The 21,832-nt window shown below is 32.0% G+C and overlaps 1 protein-coding gene across 5 annotated transcripts in view; it reads right to left on the bottom strand.

Annotated features, from left to right (window-relative positions):
- Positions 1–21,832, bottom strand: part of LOC118190485 (liver carboxylesterase-like) — a 118,020-nt gene that overhangs the window by 84,697 nt on the left and 11,491 nt on the right. For all 5 annotated transcript variants that reach the window (XM_085823662.1, XM_085823664.1, XM_085823665.1 and 2 more), the window contains exons 2-3: positions 18,837–19,034; positions 13,108–13,270 (exon numbers count right to left, since the gene is read on the bottom strand). In XM_085823662.1, the coding sequence (XP_085679788.1) occupies positions 13,108–13,270; positions 18,837–19,034 (361 nt within the window). The remainder of the gene's footprint in view (positions 1–13,107; positions 13,271–18,836; positions 19,035–21,832) is intronic.

Below are 21,832 nucleotides of genomic sequence, written 5' to 3'. Positions count from 1 at the left end.
AAACTTCATCGCCTTTTTCCCAACTTGGAATATAAAAATTTGTTAACGTGGAATATTTTTAACGTATTCATTGTAACGTAACTGAAAAATACCCATATATCACATTGTCAATAATTTATTTAGCACTGAACTCTTACAGCCTTTTGAGAAATTTAATTTATCATACCTGACAAATGACTCCTACCTAGTTATGATACAATACTCGAAATATTCAGTAGAGTTCCAAATAATGATCTAACATAGTAATTAACATAAAAGACCTAAGACAAATAATTTTAAGATAGAAATCTCAAACTGACATTGCTTAACTCTTACAGCTTTTTTGACATTTAACTTCTCATAGACAGTAAATAAAAATACACTCAAATAATTATACATAATAGGTAATAATGACAGAAACTCCATATAATCTACTATAGTCACCAACTTTAAAAATTTTAACGCATTTTAATATGTCATAAGAAAGACCACACTTTCAAAAAAGCATTATTTTAATTAAACATTGGAGCCATACAATCCTGCGCACATGTTTTTATTTATCATGATCATGAGACATAATTAGTAAATAAAATTTTCACAAAGTACGAAACACATTTCTCTTTAACGGGCTGTATTCTTAAGAAAAGATGCAATATGAAATGCTTAGAACCACTCGATGCCACAGTTCCTCATTTACCCACGCATTGATCAAAATATACATGTACTTTAAAATCAGTTAAACAAATTCAAATGTTAGTATTCAAACAGGAATACTTCACAAATTAGATAAAAGAGAGGTACACAATGAACTTGAGTGATAAATACAGAAAAGCATGTAAGGACCGAGAAAAAGATGTATTCATGGAGAAGTTTTTAAGATAAACTTGCTCTATTTTTGCACATGGGTTACATTTTGCATTTCAGATTAAGGAAACATTCAAGATAATTCCTGTATAACTAGTGATTTTATTCAAACCTGTTGGTAATGTAATTTATTAGAACAGTCGCAGACATATAGGACAAGAATGCGATTTCCAAGGAAAAAAATTTTCCCAAGCCAGACTTTAACAGTGAAATATGAAATGGAATAAGAAAATCTCATATTTCCAACAAAATTAGTATCTGAGTATGCGAAAACATGAACAAGAAACGAATATATTTTCTGAAAATGTTCCGAAAGAGATAAGTCAGGACTAGTTTCATGAACAGAGCATGAAAAATAATGATGAATTTTTAATTTTTTTTTGTCTGTAGTACATTTACTTATGCTAAAATCTTGCATTTGGTTGACTGTACTCTACATTTAGGCACAAGTTGATAAATCAGAGAGATTTTGTGTTTTAAAGCTTCAGATTCAGAAATACTACAACTCAAAAGCAAAAATATTAAAACGACAAGACAATAATACACTGTAAGCAAGCGAACGTGATAAAGGACTTTATTTCGCTGATTTCCATGAATTCATAGATCGGTAGCAAAGTTTTAATGCACTGTATATGAACTATTTTTTCAAATATATTACGATCACTGTTTTCCATTTACATAGACATTCCATTACATAGACGTTTACATAGACGTTTCATGTTAATTTACCTTTATTGATGAGATTTATCTACGTATATACTTAATTTTTGCATTTTGTTTACAATTATAATACCGAAAAAACACAAGGAATTATTTGTCTTGAAAATGCCTATATTTTTTTTCCCAAACGTTATTTCTTTCATAGCTTTGAAATAACCTATTAAATACAGAGTTTTCTTGTATTGCCCTGACAGCCGTGGGTCTTGCAAATGTCTGACGGAAGTCACGAAGCTAAAGAATTTAAGTAATATTTTACCAGTACAGAGAACTTCTTACGGTGTTTTTGATGAAAATTGACAGAATTTAGTAGTTCATTACTAACTAGGAGCCTTTAACGATTTTTATTCGAAAAAAAAAAAAAAAAAAAACGCTCAGAAATTGTCATCAAGACTTTCCATACAGATATTTTTTTCTACTTTTCATTTCCAATGAAATTTGATTCATTGCCTGATAGTTAAATGTTTGTTATTTTTTTTCGCATATGAATGCATTTTGTATCTCACATACGCTCATAACATATGATTTAAAAAAATTACAATCGAGTTAGAAGTTAAGTGAATATTTCATGAAATACTGTACATTTCATTTCGGAAAGTTTACAAGAGTATCTTCATTTTCAATCCTTTAATGTTTCTTTTCCTGCTTCCAAAGTAAATTTGGAGTAAAAAATTTTTAGTTTGGACGAAAGTTATTTACGGATGGCTGTGATGTGTTCGTGTTTTAACAAACCGTTTTTTGTGAAGTACCTTATCGATCACCTTTTGAACACTTTGAATATTAACACCACTGCAAATCATTGAATTTTCAAATATTTTCTTATTTATCCTTTAAAAGTCCTTGTAATGATTTGGGAACAAATTTTTATTAAATAGTTATATTGTATTATTTAATAACTTTTTACACGTTTGGAAGATTTATTTATCTTCAACAACACTACCACACGGAATCAGAAATTAAGAAAAGAAATGGAATTTTTTTTTTTATCTTAGTATACTACAGGAATAGATTAATTTTCTCTAGCACTGATGTATTCGAATGTAGTAGATAATGGAGACTTTTAACACATATCATACAGACTTTGAATACTTTCTCTAGGTCACCAAAAATTGCATTGTCATAGATTTTTCTCATAAAGTCTATTTCTTTCTTAAAAGAAGTTTATGTATTAATTTCTTTAGAAACATATATAAGAAAATATCTCACATTCATAAGAAAATCAGCGCTCGTTTCTTTACCAAATTTGTACTTTCTGACTTCATTCTACTGAAACGAAAACATTCATAACTTATTGCGAAGAAAAATGTTATACATTTTCATTAATTTTGATACCATAGTATTATCTTTGAAAATTTTTTTCCTAGTCCACTGCTAATATATTGCTAATTTTCGTACGTGACAAAAAAAACACAGTTTAGAAACGTTTCTACTTAAAACCTTGTATTGCATTGCTGAGCCGGGGCCATGCTTTCATTTTTATTACATATCATGCGAATATTTAAAAAAAAACATATGTTTTTCCTGTGTGTTAGCACAATTTTAACCAAAAGTTTACTATTACAGAGACTTCTTTAGTAAAATCTCAAGGGTTAAATTGAACTTTTCATTACTAATTTTGAAGATTCTGGTTATATCCTACTTAAAAGTTCATAACCGATTAGCAAAATAATTTATATATCTACTTCGTTGTGCTCTTGGTTAATTTTTAAATCATTGTTCAACTATAACACTTAATTTCTAGTGAGGTATCGGAATGATTATTTACTTTCCGCTTTTTCCAAATAATTTCGTAGACACGTATGATCAGTACAGAAAATTTTCCTTACTTACCAGTATCATTACCAAAATAGAAAACATGAAAAATTTTCCTAAAAATTTATATATTTGCTTTTTTACAAACATTTACCCACACGAATACCCACATTTAATTTTTTAATGTGTATTTTCCTATATCAGAACTAAAATTTTGAACGAAAATTTTTAACTAATATTATATTCCGTAAAATTTTTGTGTTTGTGGTGTCATCTTTTTTCGCAAACGTTTTGAGAGTGTGCTCTCGGTAGTCTTTTAGACATTATGAAACTGTTTTCTCTTTGCTATTGGAAACTATTTTATCTTTGCTGTTGATATATGCCAATGAATATACTTTTTCTCTTGGTTTAACTTCAACTTATGAGTTTTTTAAATACCTAAAAATATATTTGTAGATCGTTTATGTTCACATTTGTGATAGATTTCCTGGATGTGTTTTGGAAAATGTATTTATTTTATTCACGTGAATGAAACTGATGTTTTCTTAAAATTTTATTTTTCAGGGTATTACTCAATTATGACAGAATGCCGGATTTGTTCCCAGTATTCAGCATTCATATGAACTTCAGTATTCCAAATCTCTCACGTAACTGTATATTTTTCTGTCGGTGGTAGGAAGACGAATGGGATACATGCAGGTTATGCAGACATAAGCTAAAAATCTGGAAGTAAAAGAAATACTTCAGATCTACGCAATTCAGTAAAATATGTAAATATTCATCCTATTCGAAGCTTATTTTTGGAATTACATAACATATAAAATGTAAATTTAATAAAAAGATATATAATGAAGATCAAGTATTCTGCAAAATCTGGACGGTTATTTTGTTAAATCATATGTAATGAGCGTATGTGAGATACGAAATGCATTCACATGCGAAAAAAAAATAACAAACATTTAACTATCTGGCAATGAATCAAATTACATTGGAAATGAAAAGTAGAGAAAATATATCTGTGTGGGAAATCTCGAAGACAATTTCTGAGTGTGTTTTTTTTTCTAATAAAAATCGTTAAAAGCTCCTACGTTACTAATGAACTACTAAATTCGGTCAATTTTCATCAAAAACGCCGTAAGAAGTTCTCCGTACTGGTAAAATATTACTTAAATTCTTTAGCTTCATGACTTCCTTCACACATTGGCAAGACCAACCGCTGTCAGGCCAATACAAGATAACTATGTGTTTAATAGGTTACTTCAAAGCTATGAAAGAAATAACGTTTGGGAAAAAAATATGGACATTTTCAAGACAAATATTTTCTTATGTTCTTTCGGTATTATAATTGTAAACAAAATGCAAAAATTAAGTATATACGTAGATAAATCTCATGAATAAAGGTAAATTAACATGAAATATTTCCTTAATGTGTATGTAAATGGAAAACAGTGATCGTAATATATTTGAAAAAATAGTTCATATACAGTGCATTAAAACTTTGCTACCGATCTATGAATTCATGGAAATCAGCGAAAAAAAGTCATTTATCACGTTCGCTTGCTTAGAGTGTATTATTCTCTTGTCTTTTTAATCTTTTTGCTTTTGAGTTGTAGTATTTCTGAATTTGAAGCTTTAAAACACAAAATCTCTCTGATTTATCAACTTGTGTCTAAATGTAGAGTACAGTCAACCAAATGCAAGATTTTAGCATAAGTAAATGTACTACAGACAAAATAAAATTAAAAATTCATCATTATTTTTCATGCTCTGTTCATGAAACTAGTCCTGACTTATCTCATTCGGAACATTTTCAGAAAAAATATTTGTTTCTTGTTCATATTTTTGCATACTCAGATACTAATTTTGTTGGAAATATGGGATTTTATTATTCCATTTTATATTTCACTGTTAAAGTCTGGCTTGGGAAAATTGTTTTCCTTGGAAATGGCATACTTGTCCTATATTTCTGCGACTGTTCTAATAAATAGCATTACTAACAAGTGTGAATAAAATTCCTAGTTATACAGGAATTATCTTGAATGTTTCCTTAATCTGAAATGCAAAATGTAACCCATCTGCAAAAATAGAGCAACTTTATCTTAAAAAGTTCTCCACGAATACATCTTTTTCTCGGTCCTTACATGCTTTTCTGTATTTATCACTCAAGTTCATTTTGTACCTCTCTTTTATCTAATTTGTGAAGTATTCCTGTTTGAATATTAACATTTGAATTTGTTTAACTGATTTTAAAGCACATGTATATTTTGGTCAATGCGTGGGAAATATAAGGAACTGTGGCACTGAGTGTTCTAAGCATTCCATACTGCATTTTCTTAAGTTAAAAGAGAAATGTGTTTCGTACTTTGTGAAAATTTTATTTATTTATTATGTGTCATGCTCATGATAAATAGAAATGTTATACATGTGCGCAGGATTGTGTGGTTCCAATGTTTAATTAAAATAATGCTTTTCAAAACAGTGTAGTCCTTCTTATGACATATTAAAATGTGTTAAAATGTTTAAAGTTGTTGAATATAGATCACTATATGGACTTTCTGTCATTATTACCTATTATGTATAATTATTTGTGTGTAATTATATTTACTCTCTATGAGAAGTTAAATGTCAAAAATACTGTAAGAGTTAAGCAATGTCAGTTTGAAATTTCTATCTTAAAATTATTTGTCTTAGGTCTTTTATGTTAATTACTATGTTAGATCATTATTTGGAACTCTACTCAATATTTCGTGAAATGTATCCTAACTATGTAGGAGCCATTTGTCAGGTATGATAAATTAAATTTCTCAAAAGGCTGTAAGAGTTCAGTGCTAAATAAATTATTGACAATGTGAAATATGTTTATTTTTCAGTTAAGTTACAATGAATACGTTAAAAATATTCCACGTTAACAAATTTTTATATTCCAAGTTGGGAAAAAGGAGATAAAGTTTCATTTCCATGCCTGAATATTAATTCCATGTGTATTATACACTTTAAGTTCTCCTTCGCAAAATGTGACTATAATTCAAATTTAAAATAATAGGTTACAATGTGGATATTCTTCTCTGTAGTTAAAATATAATTCAATCTTCTGTACCTTGTTAAGAGAGTAAGGCTGTTATAAGTTCAAATAGAGTAGTGTTTATAAAGTTCTGCGGTAAATGGTGGAATCATATTAAGAATCCGAGTGACGTTTTCACATGAAGGAAATATCAAGGTTCAGAGTATGTTTGGCGATTTAAGTAGGATATGTGCAAGAAAATACAAGATATTTTTGTAAAATATTTCAAAGAGTTAAAAATTTTTGTTAGTAGTAACTTCTTGACTAGAAGAGAAACACACTAATGTGACAATCAAAATCGTAAAAACAACCTTGTATTTAGCGTAGGTATAATGAAACATTCAATCGATTTCCAGGGCAGGTAAAGGTACCTCCTCATCAGGAGAAAGAATTACCTAGAAAGAAGAAAATAAAGGAGGAGTCTCAGAAACACGTGGTCCTTATCAGCACGGCACATGGTTATAGCTGGATTTTTAATCAGAGTTGCACTGACCGCCTACTTTTACTGAGCCAGGCTATCTGATCAAGCGTAAAGGAGAAGAAAAATTAGCGAAGTTAAAATAGGGAGCGAAGAGCAAATGCACCTACACGCTCAAAATCTGAACTTCAAATAATGGAAAGCAACCACTGAACGGATTTTTATACCCTCTGGTAGTTCCAAAAGCGAGGAGGTAACGCCATCTATCGGCAAAAATAACTGAATTAAGATAGTAGAATTTTAAAGGCATTAGGAAGGACTGGACTGGACTTCAAATCATTAACTAAACCTGCTAAATCTTTGTGAATGTGAAAACCTCAAGAAAATCCAATTCACCTATGGAAGAAGCCTTTTGGATAATTTTTGCAGACCCAAAGTCAAAATTATGGTTAAATGTCCAACTATGATACGCTATTGAAGACTTGTTAATTTCGCCTTTTCTGACGTATGATTCATGTTCCTTGATACCAAACTTCAACGCTCTTTTTGTTTGGCCAATATATCTTAAACCACACTGACACGACACTTGCCCTCGAAATCGATTGAGTATTTCATTATACCTACGCTAAATACAAGGTTGTTTCTACGATTTTGATTAGTTTTTCTTTTCTATCACTGGTGTCTAAATACTTATTGGTAGTCAGTGTATAAAGGAATCTTACTGAATAAAAGGGGGTGTTCTGTATATATATATATAAATGTCTGTAGAGTAAAATAAGAAGAAATGAAGTACTATTGTTACGTATCTAAACTTAACTGGGTAGAAATGCTCCATGCATTGGTTTGAGTGGGCTTCATACCATGAAAATTTATTACTCCTTATAAGAGTGGTTTAAAGTCAGTAGGTCTTACAATAAAGAAATATGTGTAAGTCTGTATTTATTATGGGGAAAAGGAATCAGAAATACAGCATGAATATGTTTTATAAGTTAAATATAAGAGTAAATGTGTAAATGGAAAGTTTAAAAATTACATTTGTCAGACATAGTTTGGTGAATCCTTTGAATAAAGTAAGGCGTGTAAAAGGGAATCAACAAAGCTTTTTATAGCTGGCCAAAAAGTTAATACAGTCATTAATAGTTAGTACAATACATTAGAAGGAAAAGTTCTGATTATCTGCAACTTAGTAGTAAAAAGTAAGAAATGTAGTATTTCAGTTAAACTACATAGAATGAGCATTGTGTATATTGGTTTAAAGTTACAGAAAATATTATCTAGTGAAGTTATATGCATGTAAATTCCAGCTTAAAATTTCAAAGACAGAGAAATGTAGGTAAGTTTACTTTTGGAAAAATGGAAATGTAACATCACATTGTATTTAAAACAAGAGAAAAAAAGTGTAGGGTAAAATAAAAATGTAACAAAAAAATTTTAAAGGGAAGGGAAAACAAAATGAAATTTACTTTTGGAAGTAAAATGCATAAGGGAAAAATACAAATAAGGGAAAAAACAAAAAACTGCATTTGTGTAAACAAAAAAACTCAAAAAAATTTAAATTATGAAACTAAATGTTACTTTTTAAAAAAAAAAGTTAAAAAATGTAGTAACACCTTTTTTAAAAATAAAAAGCGGAAAGGAAAAACTTAATTTTTAAAAATAAACATTACTTTTGTAAAAAAAAAAGTTTAAACAAAAAATTAAATTAAAGTAAAGTAAAAATACGAAAAGGAATAAATTTGAAAAAAAAAAACTTTTGCAAGGTAAAAAAGTAAAAAGAAAATGTAAATTCACTTTTGTAGAAATAAACGTCAATTTGCGAAAGTTAAAAATAAAATTTATGTTTGTGAAAGGAAAAACATATTAAATCAAAAATTAATAAATTAACTAATAACTTAAAAAATAGTAAGAATGAGATGAAAAATGAAAACGATTAAAAGTATCTTAATAATAAAAAAAATTAAATCTTACATTTAAGACAGCAATGAATAAAGTAATGATTTAGAAGCCAAAAGAAATCCTAGCCGTCGTGTAAAAACAAACGCGTGACGCGGTTTTCATGTCAAAGCACATGCGCAGACTTTCAACCTTATGGCATCAATGGTGGAAATAAGACAAAGAGGGTTTCAAATAACAAATCTGATAAGATGACCGGGTAGCCATGTGGTAACGTTCAGGTCTTTCATCTCAGAGATGCCGGGTTCGAATCCCGCTCGTGGAGTTATTTTTAAAATTCAGGGAAAATAATATTAAATTCAATAATATGGATTAAAATATAATAGAATTAATTAAAACTAATTAAAAATAATGACGGATTAATTAAAAATAATTAATCAAGTGTTAAATAATTAAAAAGCGTAAATAAGTAAAAATTATAAAATAAAACGTGTTTGGCATTATTAATTATAATAATGCCAAACACGTGGTTCAAGATACCGTTGCCATAAACATAAAAAAATAGTGTTGTTGCCACAAGAAATAAAAACTTTGAAAAGTAGGATCGTTGCCACAAAATCAAAACGAAACTCAACCCGATTACGTCATCCACATCGTTTACGTCACTTCCGGTTGTCATGTGATCCAAGATGGCGGAGGACACGCCCCTTTTCTATGACGTCACTTCAGCCGACCGGTTACGGGAGCTTACTACTGTAAAACTTTGTTTTTGGATTGACAGATTATCTTTCCTTTGCACTAAATGCATTACTAGACAGAACATTTTTTATGGCCATTCTAAGAGCTTTCCACTCTTTTGCACTATTGCATAGGCGCACTGTTAATCTTGAACGCTATTAGGTTTAATTTTTTAACTGCTGTTATCTATTAAGCCGATCAGAAGATAAAGATAAGTTAATAAATTTCCTTTGACGGGGTTCTGCCAGTTGCTGAGTGCTTAAGAGTGCTGAATATTGGTAATTCGACGTCGGCTCGAACTCAGATGCGCCAGCTGGCTGCACGATCGGTTTTCGTGGTTTACCTCGTGTAACTTGAATACGAGCCATTTTCCCTTAAAATTTCTCGATGGAGGAGTCGCTCTCCTTAGGCAAATAGCCCTTGAACGCTTTTTTGAAAATAACCTAATCTTTTCCTTTACTGCCTTTTATGTTTCAGAAAATTATAGCTGATTTTGGAATACATTTTATCTGATCCTGAAATTCTGTGGGAAGAACGGAATTATGATCTACATCTAAATAGACAAAATGTTAAAACCCTTCTTTTTACATGAACTAGTCTGCCGGTGACGTACAATCATGTAGCAATCAGGAACTGCTCGTGTAAGGGGCACTCATCTTCAGAAGTAATATAACTGCTGTTAGTATGAAAAGGGAAAAGACGAAAGTTTAGAATGATTTTAAACGAGACATGATCGCGGGGACAAGACGTTTCAACTCATGTATTTTAATCTTTTCAAATATTTGTTAATTATACAATTTTTACATGTGTTCCTGAACAACATATTAAACGAATTGGGAATTTTTGTATATATCCCTCTTTCAGGTTCAGGTGCCCTTTCTTTCGCTCTCTAATTGTGGTGGTCAGAAAGAAAAGCTTAATAGAAGAGGTTGCTTCAACAAAAATTTTTAGTGGATCTCAAAACTCTCATCTAAAGGATTTTCATGGTGTGTTTCAATCAAAACTTTGAAAGATGAGACAGTTCTCAAATATTATTGAAGTCTCGGAGGCCAACTTTTCTGCAGTTGGGTGAAATATCAGATACGCATTTCCATTCTTGAGATTATAGAGAATTTTATTGCCTCTTAAAACATTAGAGCAGACATCTGCAAAAGGGTGGGAACCCTCCAGTTCATCCCTTCTGGAATTGAATTTTGGTCACTAGTGACCAATTCATCCCTTTTGGAAATGAATTTTGGTAACCGAAGACAGAACATCAAGGCATGTTTAAAATACCCTAATTTAAGAAAATAGTACACATTTCTGAGATACTGGAGATTTTTTTCTTCCACATTTTCGTTGCTCTATAGAGAACTAAGTGAGCTACCCTGAGTATAAAAAGTAAACCAAAACAAATTGCCTGTACTTTAAATATCTAATTCGTGATATTTTTTCTTTCTTTGATAAACAGCTGAATTAGACAATTATGTACTTTCGTGCTCTGTTTAGAAAGAATTTTAATTCTCTTCTCGAGCTGAAAATATTTCTCATCAGGAAACAACGTTCAAACATGGAAATGCCAGACTACTGCTTTCGAGATTCATCTCAAAGTGACTCAGTAAATTAATTTGGAATCATTGCTTATATTTGTACATAGTCATTACACTATGTACAGATATTATTGGACTATGTACATCATAATAATAATTCTAGAGGTGCTACCATCTTCTTTTCCTGTGACTGGTTACAGCATTTCTGAAACGGTTGAATGCTTTAACCTTTTCTACTGTAGCAGTATATCGTGGTTTTTAGAACATGGTAGTTGAGTAAAACAATATATCAGGGAACCATAAGGACTGCCTTACAAATACAGTTATTATGATTTGAACTTTTACTCGAACTTTTTTTTTCCGTCGTCTTTACCAGAGAATGCAAATTTTCCTTTCCGTGAGAATGCAAATTTACTGTAGAGTACTTTGAAAGTTTCAGAGTTACAACTTCTGGCAGCCTCGCATTCCAGTTACGTACTATGGCCAGTTGTGCCAAAGTTTTATTCCAGTTTTAGCATCTTGCTAGCCGACTTTTAAAATACGCGTGGTTAATCATTTTTAGGTAGCTTAATTAATCTGTTTTGCGAGTAGTCTCAGGCTACGTTACCTGCATTGAAATTAACTTCATCTTATGTTATGTTAAATACACGCAGACAGCAAAGATTCGTCGGTAGCACAAGTAGTTCTGTTCATTTAAGAGTTAAGTAAAAAGGTCATTTGTTTCAGACTAAAGCGACAACTCGCTTCCCAGTCTAATCCTAGTTTGCAGGATATTGAGATAAGCTTTTAAACATGGCAGAACCTACAAATTCGTCAGTTGAGTTTAAACAGACAGACAATAGCTTTCAGGTAAATCTAGAATGTGTAATTATACACTCCTGAGCATATCAGTCGCCAAGCTTAACAGAGAGAGTTCCCTTAGCACTTAAATCCATGTTATTGTTGTACAAAATCAAAGTATTTATTTGCTGTAGAATCCCAGGCTATTATCATTTGAGTTTTCCAATGATGGCCATATGTGGCCCACCTTGCTATCTCTAATTTTGCGATATGCGCATATATATAAGTAATTTTAGTGAAATTGTAGTTTCTTTTGTATATATAACATGAAATGCTTGAAAAAGCGAAGTTCTGCCGGAAAAATAAATTGAAAAATATCTGCTGAAAAAATGCAGGGGTAATATTTAATATTGAGGTAAATGGCTATCTCGCTGTGGATTGTTTTGTCGACTAATTTTTTGTCACCAAATTTAGCGAGATATTGCCAAAAGTTGCCATATTTGGCAACTATTTGGCGCCAATTTGGTTCAATGCCTGTATGACTATAATTCGCACCGGAATTGAATAACTGCAATTGATCCCTGCATGTAAATGCAATTGTATCCGTTTTTATATGTAACTTTATATGCCTTCCAATAATTTCGAGAAATGGAAGGTACTAGAGACTTCTGGGAGGCCGGGGGAAAACTATATAAGCCCGGAAAGGGCATTAGTTTTCAGTTTAGAGCTCACTTCGGAGTGAGCTCTAACTTTGAGCTTCACTTGAGAGATCTCCGTGTGAGCTTCGCTCTTTAGATGACGTCTGAACTCGTAGTGTTTAACATCCTTAGTAATCTGAAGTGGTAGCTACTAATTTTGCTTTATCATAATGAGTTGCACGAGTTCTTGTGGAAAGTTCCAGAATTATAAAATGTTGCTTTCGTGAAAATAAATTTTATCAAGTTATCATCTGTTCTGTGTGCATTCAATCCATTACCAACGTGCACGTACGCAACACTAATTTTTACAAAAGTATCAATAATATCTTCATAGATTTTGATATTACATTTACAAATTTGTTTGTTTGGGGAGATTTGTCTGCCATAATCAATGCCATAAAACATTTATTCTTTTTATTTATCAGGTATAAATTCAACATTTTTAGCATTTAACAGTGAAATTCTAGACCTTGGGAAAAATAGATACGAAGTTAAGTACCCAGAGAAAGTATTTGTAAGAAAGTGCTTATTTTACTTTCTGCTTAATGTAGTTGCTAGAATGGTTTACTGAAGTGACACCATTTTTCTTTATTATGTTACATTTTGGTATTAATACAAATGCTTATTATTATCATATTAAATTAAGTATCAACTAGCCTAGAAAAAAACGTAATTTACCTAAAACACCTAATCTGTAGTTAACAGTCACAACTATAACTTGTCCAGCAGAGGCCAACCACTCGCCTGGATAGAATCTTCCTCCATTCGTTTTGTATGATCCTCCATGTATGAAGAACATTACTGATAATGGTTTATTGGTCTTGCTTCTGCTAGGAAGAGCCTTAAAAAAATGTACAACGTACACAAAATGCACACATATTTTTATGTTTGTGTATATGAACACATACACATATATACACAAGCAAACAGAAGAGGCACTCTTCCAGCAAACACCACTGAATTAAAAATTGGCCCCAAAACAATTTGAAACAATTTTGTATTGATATACAAAAATATATTACTTCAGTTTTAACATTAAGTAATATCTTTAGGAATCAAACTGTATAACTTATTGTTTGCTCTGTAACTGCAAGCTCTGCGGGTACTTTTTAGTCCATTGGTATTTTTTAGTATTTAAGTTAGGCAAATGCCTTGAAATAGTTTCATATAATAAAAATGAAACAAATAAAAAATAGATTTAAATAAATTTTCGTTAGCTTTATTAATTTAATTTATTCCAGATATAAATATTCAAATTGAATCCCTAAATGGATGTAATTAATAAATATGAAGAAGAATTCAGAATACATCTGAAGAAAATATACAACAAATTAACACTAATTTAACTTTTTTTTATTTGTATACAGCAGCAGATTTTATGAGAATTTTTACTATAGAACACTACTTTTATGTTTAGTTTGTATGTTTGTTTTTCCATTTTTTTGCTATTCTAAAGTTTTTCAAAGTTAAAATTCTTTAAAAGATAATTTTAGAGACAACGATGCGTTTTCCATAGATTATTTTAAATACATTTTATTTCATGTATATAGTTTGTTCTATAGACGAATTTATTTACAATAAAATATAACAAATTTTTTTAAATGATAGAACTTAAAGAGAATTATAAGCTGTATATACAGCTGCAATTAATCGTATATATATATATATATATATAAGTGCGAATTATTGATTTGTTTGAGGTGATTATAATTTACTATTAATATAAGTATGAAATCAATGCAACAGCATTTAATCTTGAGTCACTGAAGACAGACAGACAGTAGTACTGAAGACTGAATCCGTAAGAAACCCTGAAATTGTGTAAAATCAATATAAATCAAAAATAATTTTAAATAGTTTATTGTAACACCTTTGAGCAAATCTAATTCTTTTTTCATAAAAATATGTAAAAGTAAATCATTTATTATATTACAAATAATTATAGATTGCGTCTCAATCAATCACAAATGTATTAAAAATCATTAAACTATGTACAGTGCATAGTTTGTATATTGAAGTATACTGGTGTGAAGGAAGTAATATAATTATCATGTATGTTGAAGATACATGTATGTAAATTATTTTGGAGATAGGTGAGGCTAGGTAGAACAGACACTTTCCTTAAATTGAAAAGAAATAAATAATTAAATATGCAAATGAATGGAGGTTGTTTGATGCTATAGCAATATTTTTTCGTGTGAAATAAATCGCAGTTAAACTGTAGTTTTGAAAAGCAGCGCAATAATATGGGCGCTATTACAACAGGCGTTTCTTGCAAGTGGTTTTAAGCGGTTAAGAAAGATAATCAAAAAGTGGTTCAAAGCAAATAAAAAAAACAAACTCAGTGGTTTACAGCTTTTGACACTGAAGATTACATTTAATTAGACAACTTGTGTTTTCCATTTTCAAAACATATTCAAGTGTTTATACTTGTGTAGATTTATTTAATGCCAAATATTTGATTTACGCCTAATTTCTGATTAGCTGCACGCATTTTTAGTTGTACGTTAAAGATTCCATCTTTGCTTTTGCAAAATTTTTATAAGAAGCATAAAGTGTTATTAATTATTGTTTCCTTTGAAAGTTTACACTTAATAACAACAGTTTAAAGAGCCTTAGATTTTTTCAATACGAATATGCTTCTCCAAAAGAATTAAAAACTGTATCATAACATTTCCAGTTAATTATAAAAGACTTTTGACATCTTTTTGAGGAAATTTTGTCTTGGAGACACAACCCAAAATTTTTCGTAGATTCTATTCCTTAGTCATGATTAAGGGTGAAACGTAGAAATATTTGTTGAAGAAAGAACAAATTGTTTGCGCCGACTTATTTGTATGCATCTTTGCCGAGAACTAAAATGTGTTCAATCTATGTCGTGATAAAAATGGGCTTCATTGAATATGAGTATTTTGTTAACCGACACTACTCACAGCCATCTGTAGCTCGATCTGTCAGCTGAAATGCCAACAAACTTGGTAGGAGTATTAATGACGACATGGGAAACAAAATTCGGTGAAAAAAAGATCAGTTCCTAAAGTTGAAGAGAAGTTGAGGAGAGGATGTGGCATTGTTCGAGTCTACACAACAAAAAAATTGTGTGAAACATACGTAAAATTTAAAAATGCAAATCCTCGGTTATCAATAGTGGTGTCAGTAATTCAGTCTATAAAAATATGAAAAAACCCCGAAGGCATTCCGAATGTTTTCTGGGTTCAACATACGCTTCACTTTACCTCAGCGAGCTTTACTTGTGAGTAAGATGCTTTATCAATCAATGCAATCTCCAGTCTTCGTGAGTTTAGAAGTCGTAATAACCTACGTAAAGACCCTATATCAATTAATGCATTGGAAGGGTATGATTCAGAAGTTTGAAGAAAGAGAATCCTTGTCAGTTCAGTTTGATAGTGGGAGGAAACCGATATCAGACCGGACAATTATTGATTTCGCGATTGCAATCGTTGACGGACCCATTAAACCGTTACTGGTAGAACCAATGCCTTGGGAATAAAGCTACAGTTGGGATCTGAATCTTTCAATGGTATGGGGAATCTTTCACGAAAGTTCTTTATTTATACCCATACCAAACAAACTGGTTGCAGGAATTAAAATACAAAGATTATGATAAACTGAGTAGTATTTGTTCTGACATTTCGTGCCAGGATGGAGATCGACAAGGCTTGGACGTGGAGACTTCTGTGGGGAAGTGAGGCCTTATTATTTTGGACCTTTTGTCATCAACGGGCATAGCTACTCTTCATGAATACGTTTACCACTGGCAGATAACAAATTACCACTTTTTAACTTTTCGCTATAGCGTTCTGTATGTAAGTCTGACGCAACAATTAAAAAGGATTGTTCATCTTGCGTGTGTGCTATTACTCTGAAGTACACTTTTTTTAAGTTTCAGATTTGCAAAGTTCCTTCATGGTACTGCAGTTGTCAAAAATAAGAATGTATATGTGTGTATACATTCTTGTATTCATGCGTGGATTGTAAAACTAGTTTCGTATCGTATTCATTTCCATACTAGACATGATATAATTCAGTTTCTTTGGACAAGACAAGGTAACTAATTATTTTAATTGTCTAGAAGGCAATAGTTATCAGAGATTTGTATTTACTTCAAGTTTAAAATAAAGGGATAAGCTTTCCTAACAGTTGCAAATTACTTGCAGTTTCTAAACTGTATCCAATATTCAAACTTTAACTACTCACATCCTATATCTTAGAGCTTCTTTCTGCGTACAGTTATTTACCACTGTCACCTTCGTCACAAGAATTAAGTGTTACCTTTCTATTTAGATAATACAATTTGAAAATATTTAATGCTTGATTTTGCAAGAGATTCCTCGCGCTCTTCGTACACGAATCATTCGTTTTACTTCCTTGTACGAAGTAAAAAAGGAAGTATTGTAATCGCGAAAAGTTTCAGGCAGCATATTTCAACGAAAATATCCATTTTGACCGCTATCGAATGCAATTTAACGATGTTTTTGCATGATATCTGTACGTAAGGACTGAATAAAATACTCTTTTCCTTCAAAAAAAATTATAAAACTGCTTTAAAATTAATTCTGAAGAGAATTTTTCGTGGCGTCTGTACGAACGTACGTACGTACGTACGTATCTCGCATAACTTAAAAACGAGTAGCCTCAGAACGATGAAATTTTGTATATAGGACTGCTATAACATGTAGATGTGCACCTCGTATTTTGGTTGCAATCGGCCGCACCAAACGTATATAAATATATTCATATATATATCCACTCTGTTACCCGGCTCAGTGATCTCAGTTTCTTTACTCTTATATGTTTGTAAATTGTACATTTTTTGCTTTAAAAATGATTGACTTATGTTGTTTTTATCTTCCGGTTAAGGATTTTATGCCTTTAGTAACTCTGTGTGCAATGTTTTTAGAATTATCAGCAATTTTAAAGTTGTTTAATTGCCGCTAAGCCTTTTTTAATGGCGGCCATTGATGTTTACATTTGAAACAGGAGACTAGTGGATTTGTTGCCAATCTAGAGAAACTTAGCAACAACAACGATAACGCATTCATTTATTATTGCCAATTAAATCATGCTTAATTCTTTCTGGAATTTTTTCGAGAAAATAAGTGTTTGAGATTTACTTCGTAATTATTAATATAGATATTTTGAGTTTTTAAGTATTTTTGCCTTCTCGTGAAGTGAGAACTGAATTAATTAAATGAGAAGTACTCAATCGTCTGTGAAAAACTGTTTCTTTTCTTTTCTTTTCTTTTTTTTTTTTTTTTCTTTTTTTCTTTTTTTTTTTTTTTTTTGCTTAATTTCTTTTATACATAATTCTAGCTTTATTATAGTATTTGAATAGAACATGTGGCAACGATTAGATAATTCTGTTCTTTAAATGATATAAATTTTGTGCATTATGAGTTATAATGTGAACGAAATATTATACTGAAGGGGAGTCATCAGTTTTGCGCAACACAAAAAGTGAGAATTTTAGCTGATTTTCCAGTTTTAATAAGTGAAATTGTTTTTGTCATGCATATATGAAATTTTCAGTGTGTCATCTTTATACATAGATGATTATCTTTCTTGATTTATTTTACTTAATAGTGTATAAGAATTTGTTTTATAAAAAAAAAACTAACTGTATTTTCCGAAAATTTAAAATTTGTACTGAAGCACTACGCGCAAACTAACAGTAATACAAATTTAGTTACAGTAATAATTTTTAAGTGAATCTAGCGCCAAAGCGTCGCTATGGTAAACAAATACTAGAGTGAATTTTAAAGAATGCATTTATTCTATTGTGGTTTATGCGCTGTCGGCGAAGTAGACTTAATTCAATCCAATAAGTTTAAATGAAATGCAAGAAAAATGCGTATAATTTAATATTCCGTACAAGGAAGTCATGTGGTGTACACATCAGATTGTCTTCTAAGAAACACTGATATGTTAATGAATCTGAAAACGATTATCTCAGTACATTAAGTGATAATCCATATTACTGTACAAAATGAGACAACCTAAAAGCAAGCGGGCCCTAGCATTAAGAAACTCTTTTCTTAAGTTGTCCAAATATTTACAGTTAACGTCAGTGTTTGCTAACACTATATTACTGTGAGAATTCACAGAAACGTTTTATATTGTTTATCGCATGGAAGCGTGTATCATGTAATAAGACTGATTTATCGGATTTAGCTCAGAAAATATTTCAAGCTAGCATTTTTAAAATCGGCGTATTTCTTTAGGTCATTTTTAACTTTTCATCCTAGACAAAACATGGGCCAACTCTAGTAATAATCATATTAAAATGAAATATTTCTCTTGATTTTCCTAAAATTTGTTTTCTTTAATTATTTACAGAGCATGTTATCATTTTGGATTCACATATTTTCAAACGAAAAAGTGCTTACCTCAGCTGGTACGTAAATGTTTAGATTTAGGCAATCTTCTCCTTGAGAATAATTCCACAGGCCCAATCTGCGTAATACTTTTTTGCCTTTAGCCGTGGTAACTATATCCCAATGAGATCTGTTTTTGCTTTGGGCACATAAAGGTCCGAAGGTCGTAGCATTGAAGATACCTTTCCATGGAGCTTTAGGAACTGGGGCCTATAAATATTCAATCAATTTAAAGTACGAAAAATAATTTGTAACAGATATTTTGCGCAAAAAAGTAAGTTTATATAAAAAAAGTAAGAATGAATTTTGCTACACTCTTTTCTCATAATATATTACCGTAATTGAACATATAAGGGCTATTCACATCTCTGTGGAACATTTCAAACATTCATACAAATAAACTATGCAGCCAATACCAAATTTTGGAATGACAAAAAGAAGCCTATATATCAAACTTTTACATTATAAGGTATTTCTCCCGCCTTCTTGGTGTAGTGGTCTGCACGTTGGGCCCGTATTCCAAAGGTCCGAGGTTCGATTCCCGGCAAAGGCGTTGCTAATTTTTCACTTCTCCTGCTTCCAAAAAATACCTAATGTTCCTACAGTGGCGTCCGAACTAAAAGAGTATTAAATGATGATTCTCATCACCTAGGATTTGGCGATTGGGTCCCCTTAAAAACCCAGTCGGGGGTTAAAAGGGGGAATATATGAGGTATTTCTCCCGCCTTCCTAGCGTACCTTCATGGTGTAGTGGTCTGCACGCTGTGCCGGTGTTCCAGAGGTCCCTGGTTCGATTCCCGGCGAAGACGTTGCAAATTTTTCATTTCTCCTGCTTGCAAAAACATACCTAATATCTCTAGAACATATTTCGAAAACGCTTAAACTGATCCTGATACCTTTTGAATCTAAGCAATAAACCGTTTCGTCTCCCACTGTGCCAATTTATCGTCATCAACGACAACCATAGCATGAGTGATGTGATTGCGAAGCTCTTACTGATTACCGGAAAGCGAAAGCATTGGTACAATCTTCTTGATAAATTTCTACAAGAAAAGTTCGCTTGTAAATAAATCTCAAAGACTGGGCTAACCAGTGCGTTAACAGACCATGTTCTCGTCCTGTGCGTGCTATCCACTTTAGTGTCATATTTTTATTGGAATACTTTCACAAAAGGTTTCTTCTCTCAGTGGTCTTGATAACTGTGTTCGTAATAGTCAGCCAGACAACAATCTTGTTGAAAAAGAAAATCATTTCAGTTTTCATTGACCAGTGGCATAGGCAACTTCCCAACATATCCAAATAAATCCAACCAATGATGATATATATTTGCCGTATCAACAAAGATATAAGCAATAGGGATTTATGAAATATGATAAAAAATTAATGAAATCACCTCTATTTCAGTGTTATAAAATTTAACTGCGTATTCTATTTGTTATAGCATTTTAAAATATTTTTACGAACTTCAGAATTACTCTGTATTTCTCGGTAAAGAACGTTATTTTTCTCATAATTATCTCCATGCCAAGAAATTGGAGATTTATATTCAACTGGAAATGGTAGGTAGATGTAGCAATTGCCATTTCTAATATTTAAGATTTTCATTTGTGAACACTGTGTGCTCCATAACACAAGGAACTACAATATAGTTTCCAGTGAATGCCTAGCCAGTGCTGAATTTTTTTACTTCACTGATCTATCTGCCTCTGGACAACTTTACTTAAATTATGTCTACGACAAATTTTCTTTTTCAGCATTGCAGCATAGAATAAATAGCCTTTTATACACTGGTTATCATAAATTAAGAAAAAATCACAAAAATAGCGATAACTCCCTCAAAAATAAGCTAAACCGTGTAAAATTTGAATATAATGTCAAGTAAGAGTAGCTGAGTAAAACTGCAATATGCAAATTAGTGGCAGTGCACTCGGAATACGTCATCTGCGAGGAGCATAAAAGTCCATGTTTGAGAGCAAGCCCACATATTTCACTGTGATAGTGACATCAGAAATCTGAGATAGCCAATTCGTAACAATGACCTCCAGGCATCATTTGCCTGCAGAACTGCGATGGAGAGCCATTGGGAGACTAGAGGCAGGACAAAGTCAAACAGAAGTGGCCAGATGGCTAAATGCGAGTCCTTCTGTGGTTCATAGACTTTGAAGGCAATTTCAAATCCCAGATTCGGCACTTAGGAGGTTCAGTCAAGGACGGCCAACTGCTACGACGAGCGCCGATGGCCGATATTTGACATTATGTGCACTCAGGAATAGAACTGCTACTCGACTCTTCTTAGATCCTCCCTTGCTGCAGCCAACGAAAGGTTGGTGTCAACGTCAACTGTGCGTAGAAGGCTTCACGAAGGTGGTCTGTATGCGAGGCGACCAGCCATTTGTGTGCCGGTCATGTTACGCCATAGGAAGGACCGTTTTCAGTGGGCACGGCAACATGTCCACTGGACGCCTGATCAATGGAGGGCGGTTCTCTTTATGGATAAGTCCAGGTTTTATCTAGAAAACTATAGTAGGCGTTATTTGATATGGAGAGAACCTAGAACCCGTTATCATCCATCAAACATCCGTGAAAGAGATGCATACGGAAGGGGCAGTGTCTGTGTTTGGGGTGGCATCTCTTTGGGTGGACGCACAGACCTCCATGTCTTTCCAAGGGGAACCATGAATGCTCAGATTTATAGAGATGACATCCTTGATGTTTATGTGCGCCCATATGCCGGGGCAATAGGTGATGCTTTTTTATTACAGGACGACAACACAAGACCACACATCGTAGATGATTATCTTCAACAGGAAACAATTATGTGCATGGAGTGTCCAGTTCGATCCCCGGACTTGAATCCTATCGAGCACGTTTAGGATGCTTTAGGGAGACGTCTAGCTGCTCTCAATCCGCCCCCTCAGACCCTTGTGGCTCTTGCAACTGCTTTGCAAGAGCAATGGCTCTCGCTTCCTATAGAACTGATAGACCGGATAATTGAAAGCATCACACAT

This window comes from Stegodyphus dumicola, chromosome 9, assembly GCF_044657685.1.
Source record: "Stegodyphus dumicola isolate Sdum_Otavi_A_Nest chromosome 9, ASM4465768v1".
In the NCBI taxonomy this organism is placed as follows: Eukaryota; Metazoa; Arthropoda; class Arachnida; order Araneae; family Eresidae; genus Stegodyphus; species Stegodyphus dumicola.
The sequence above is the reverse complement of the archived record's forward strand: the minus strand, read 5'-3'. Positions and strand labels throughout refer to the sequence as shown.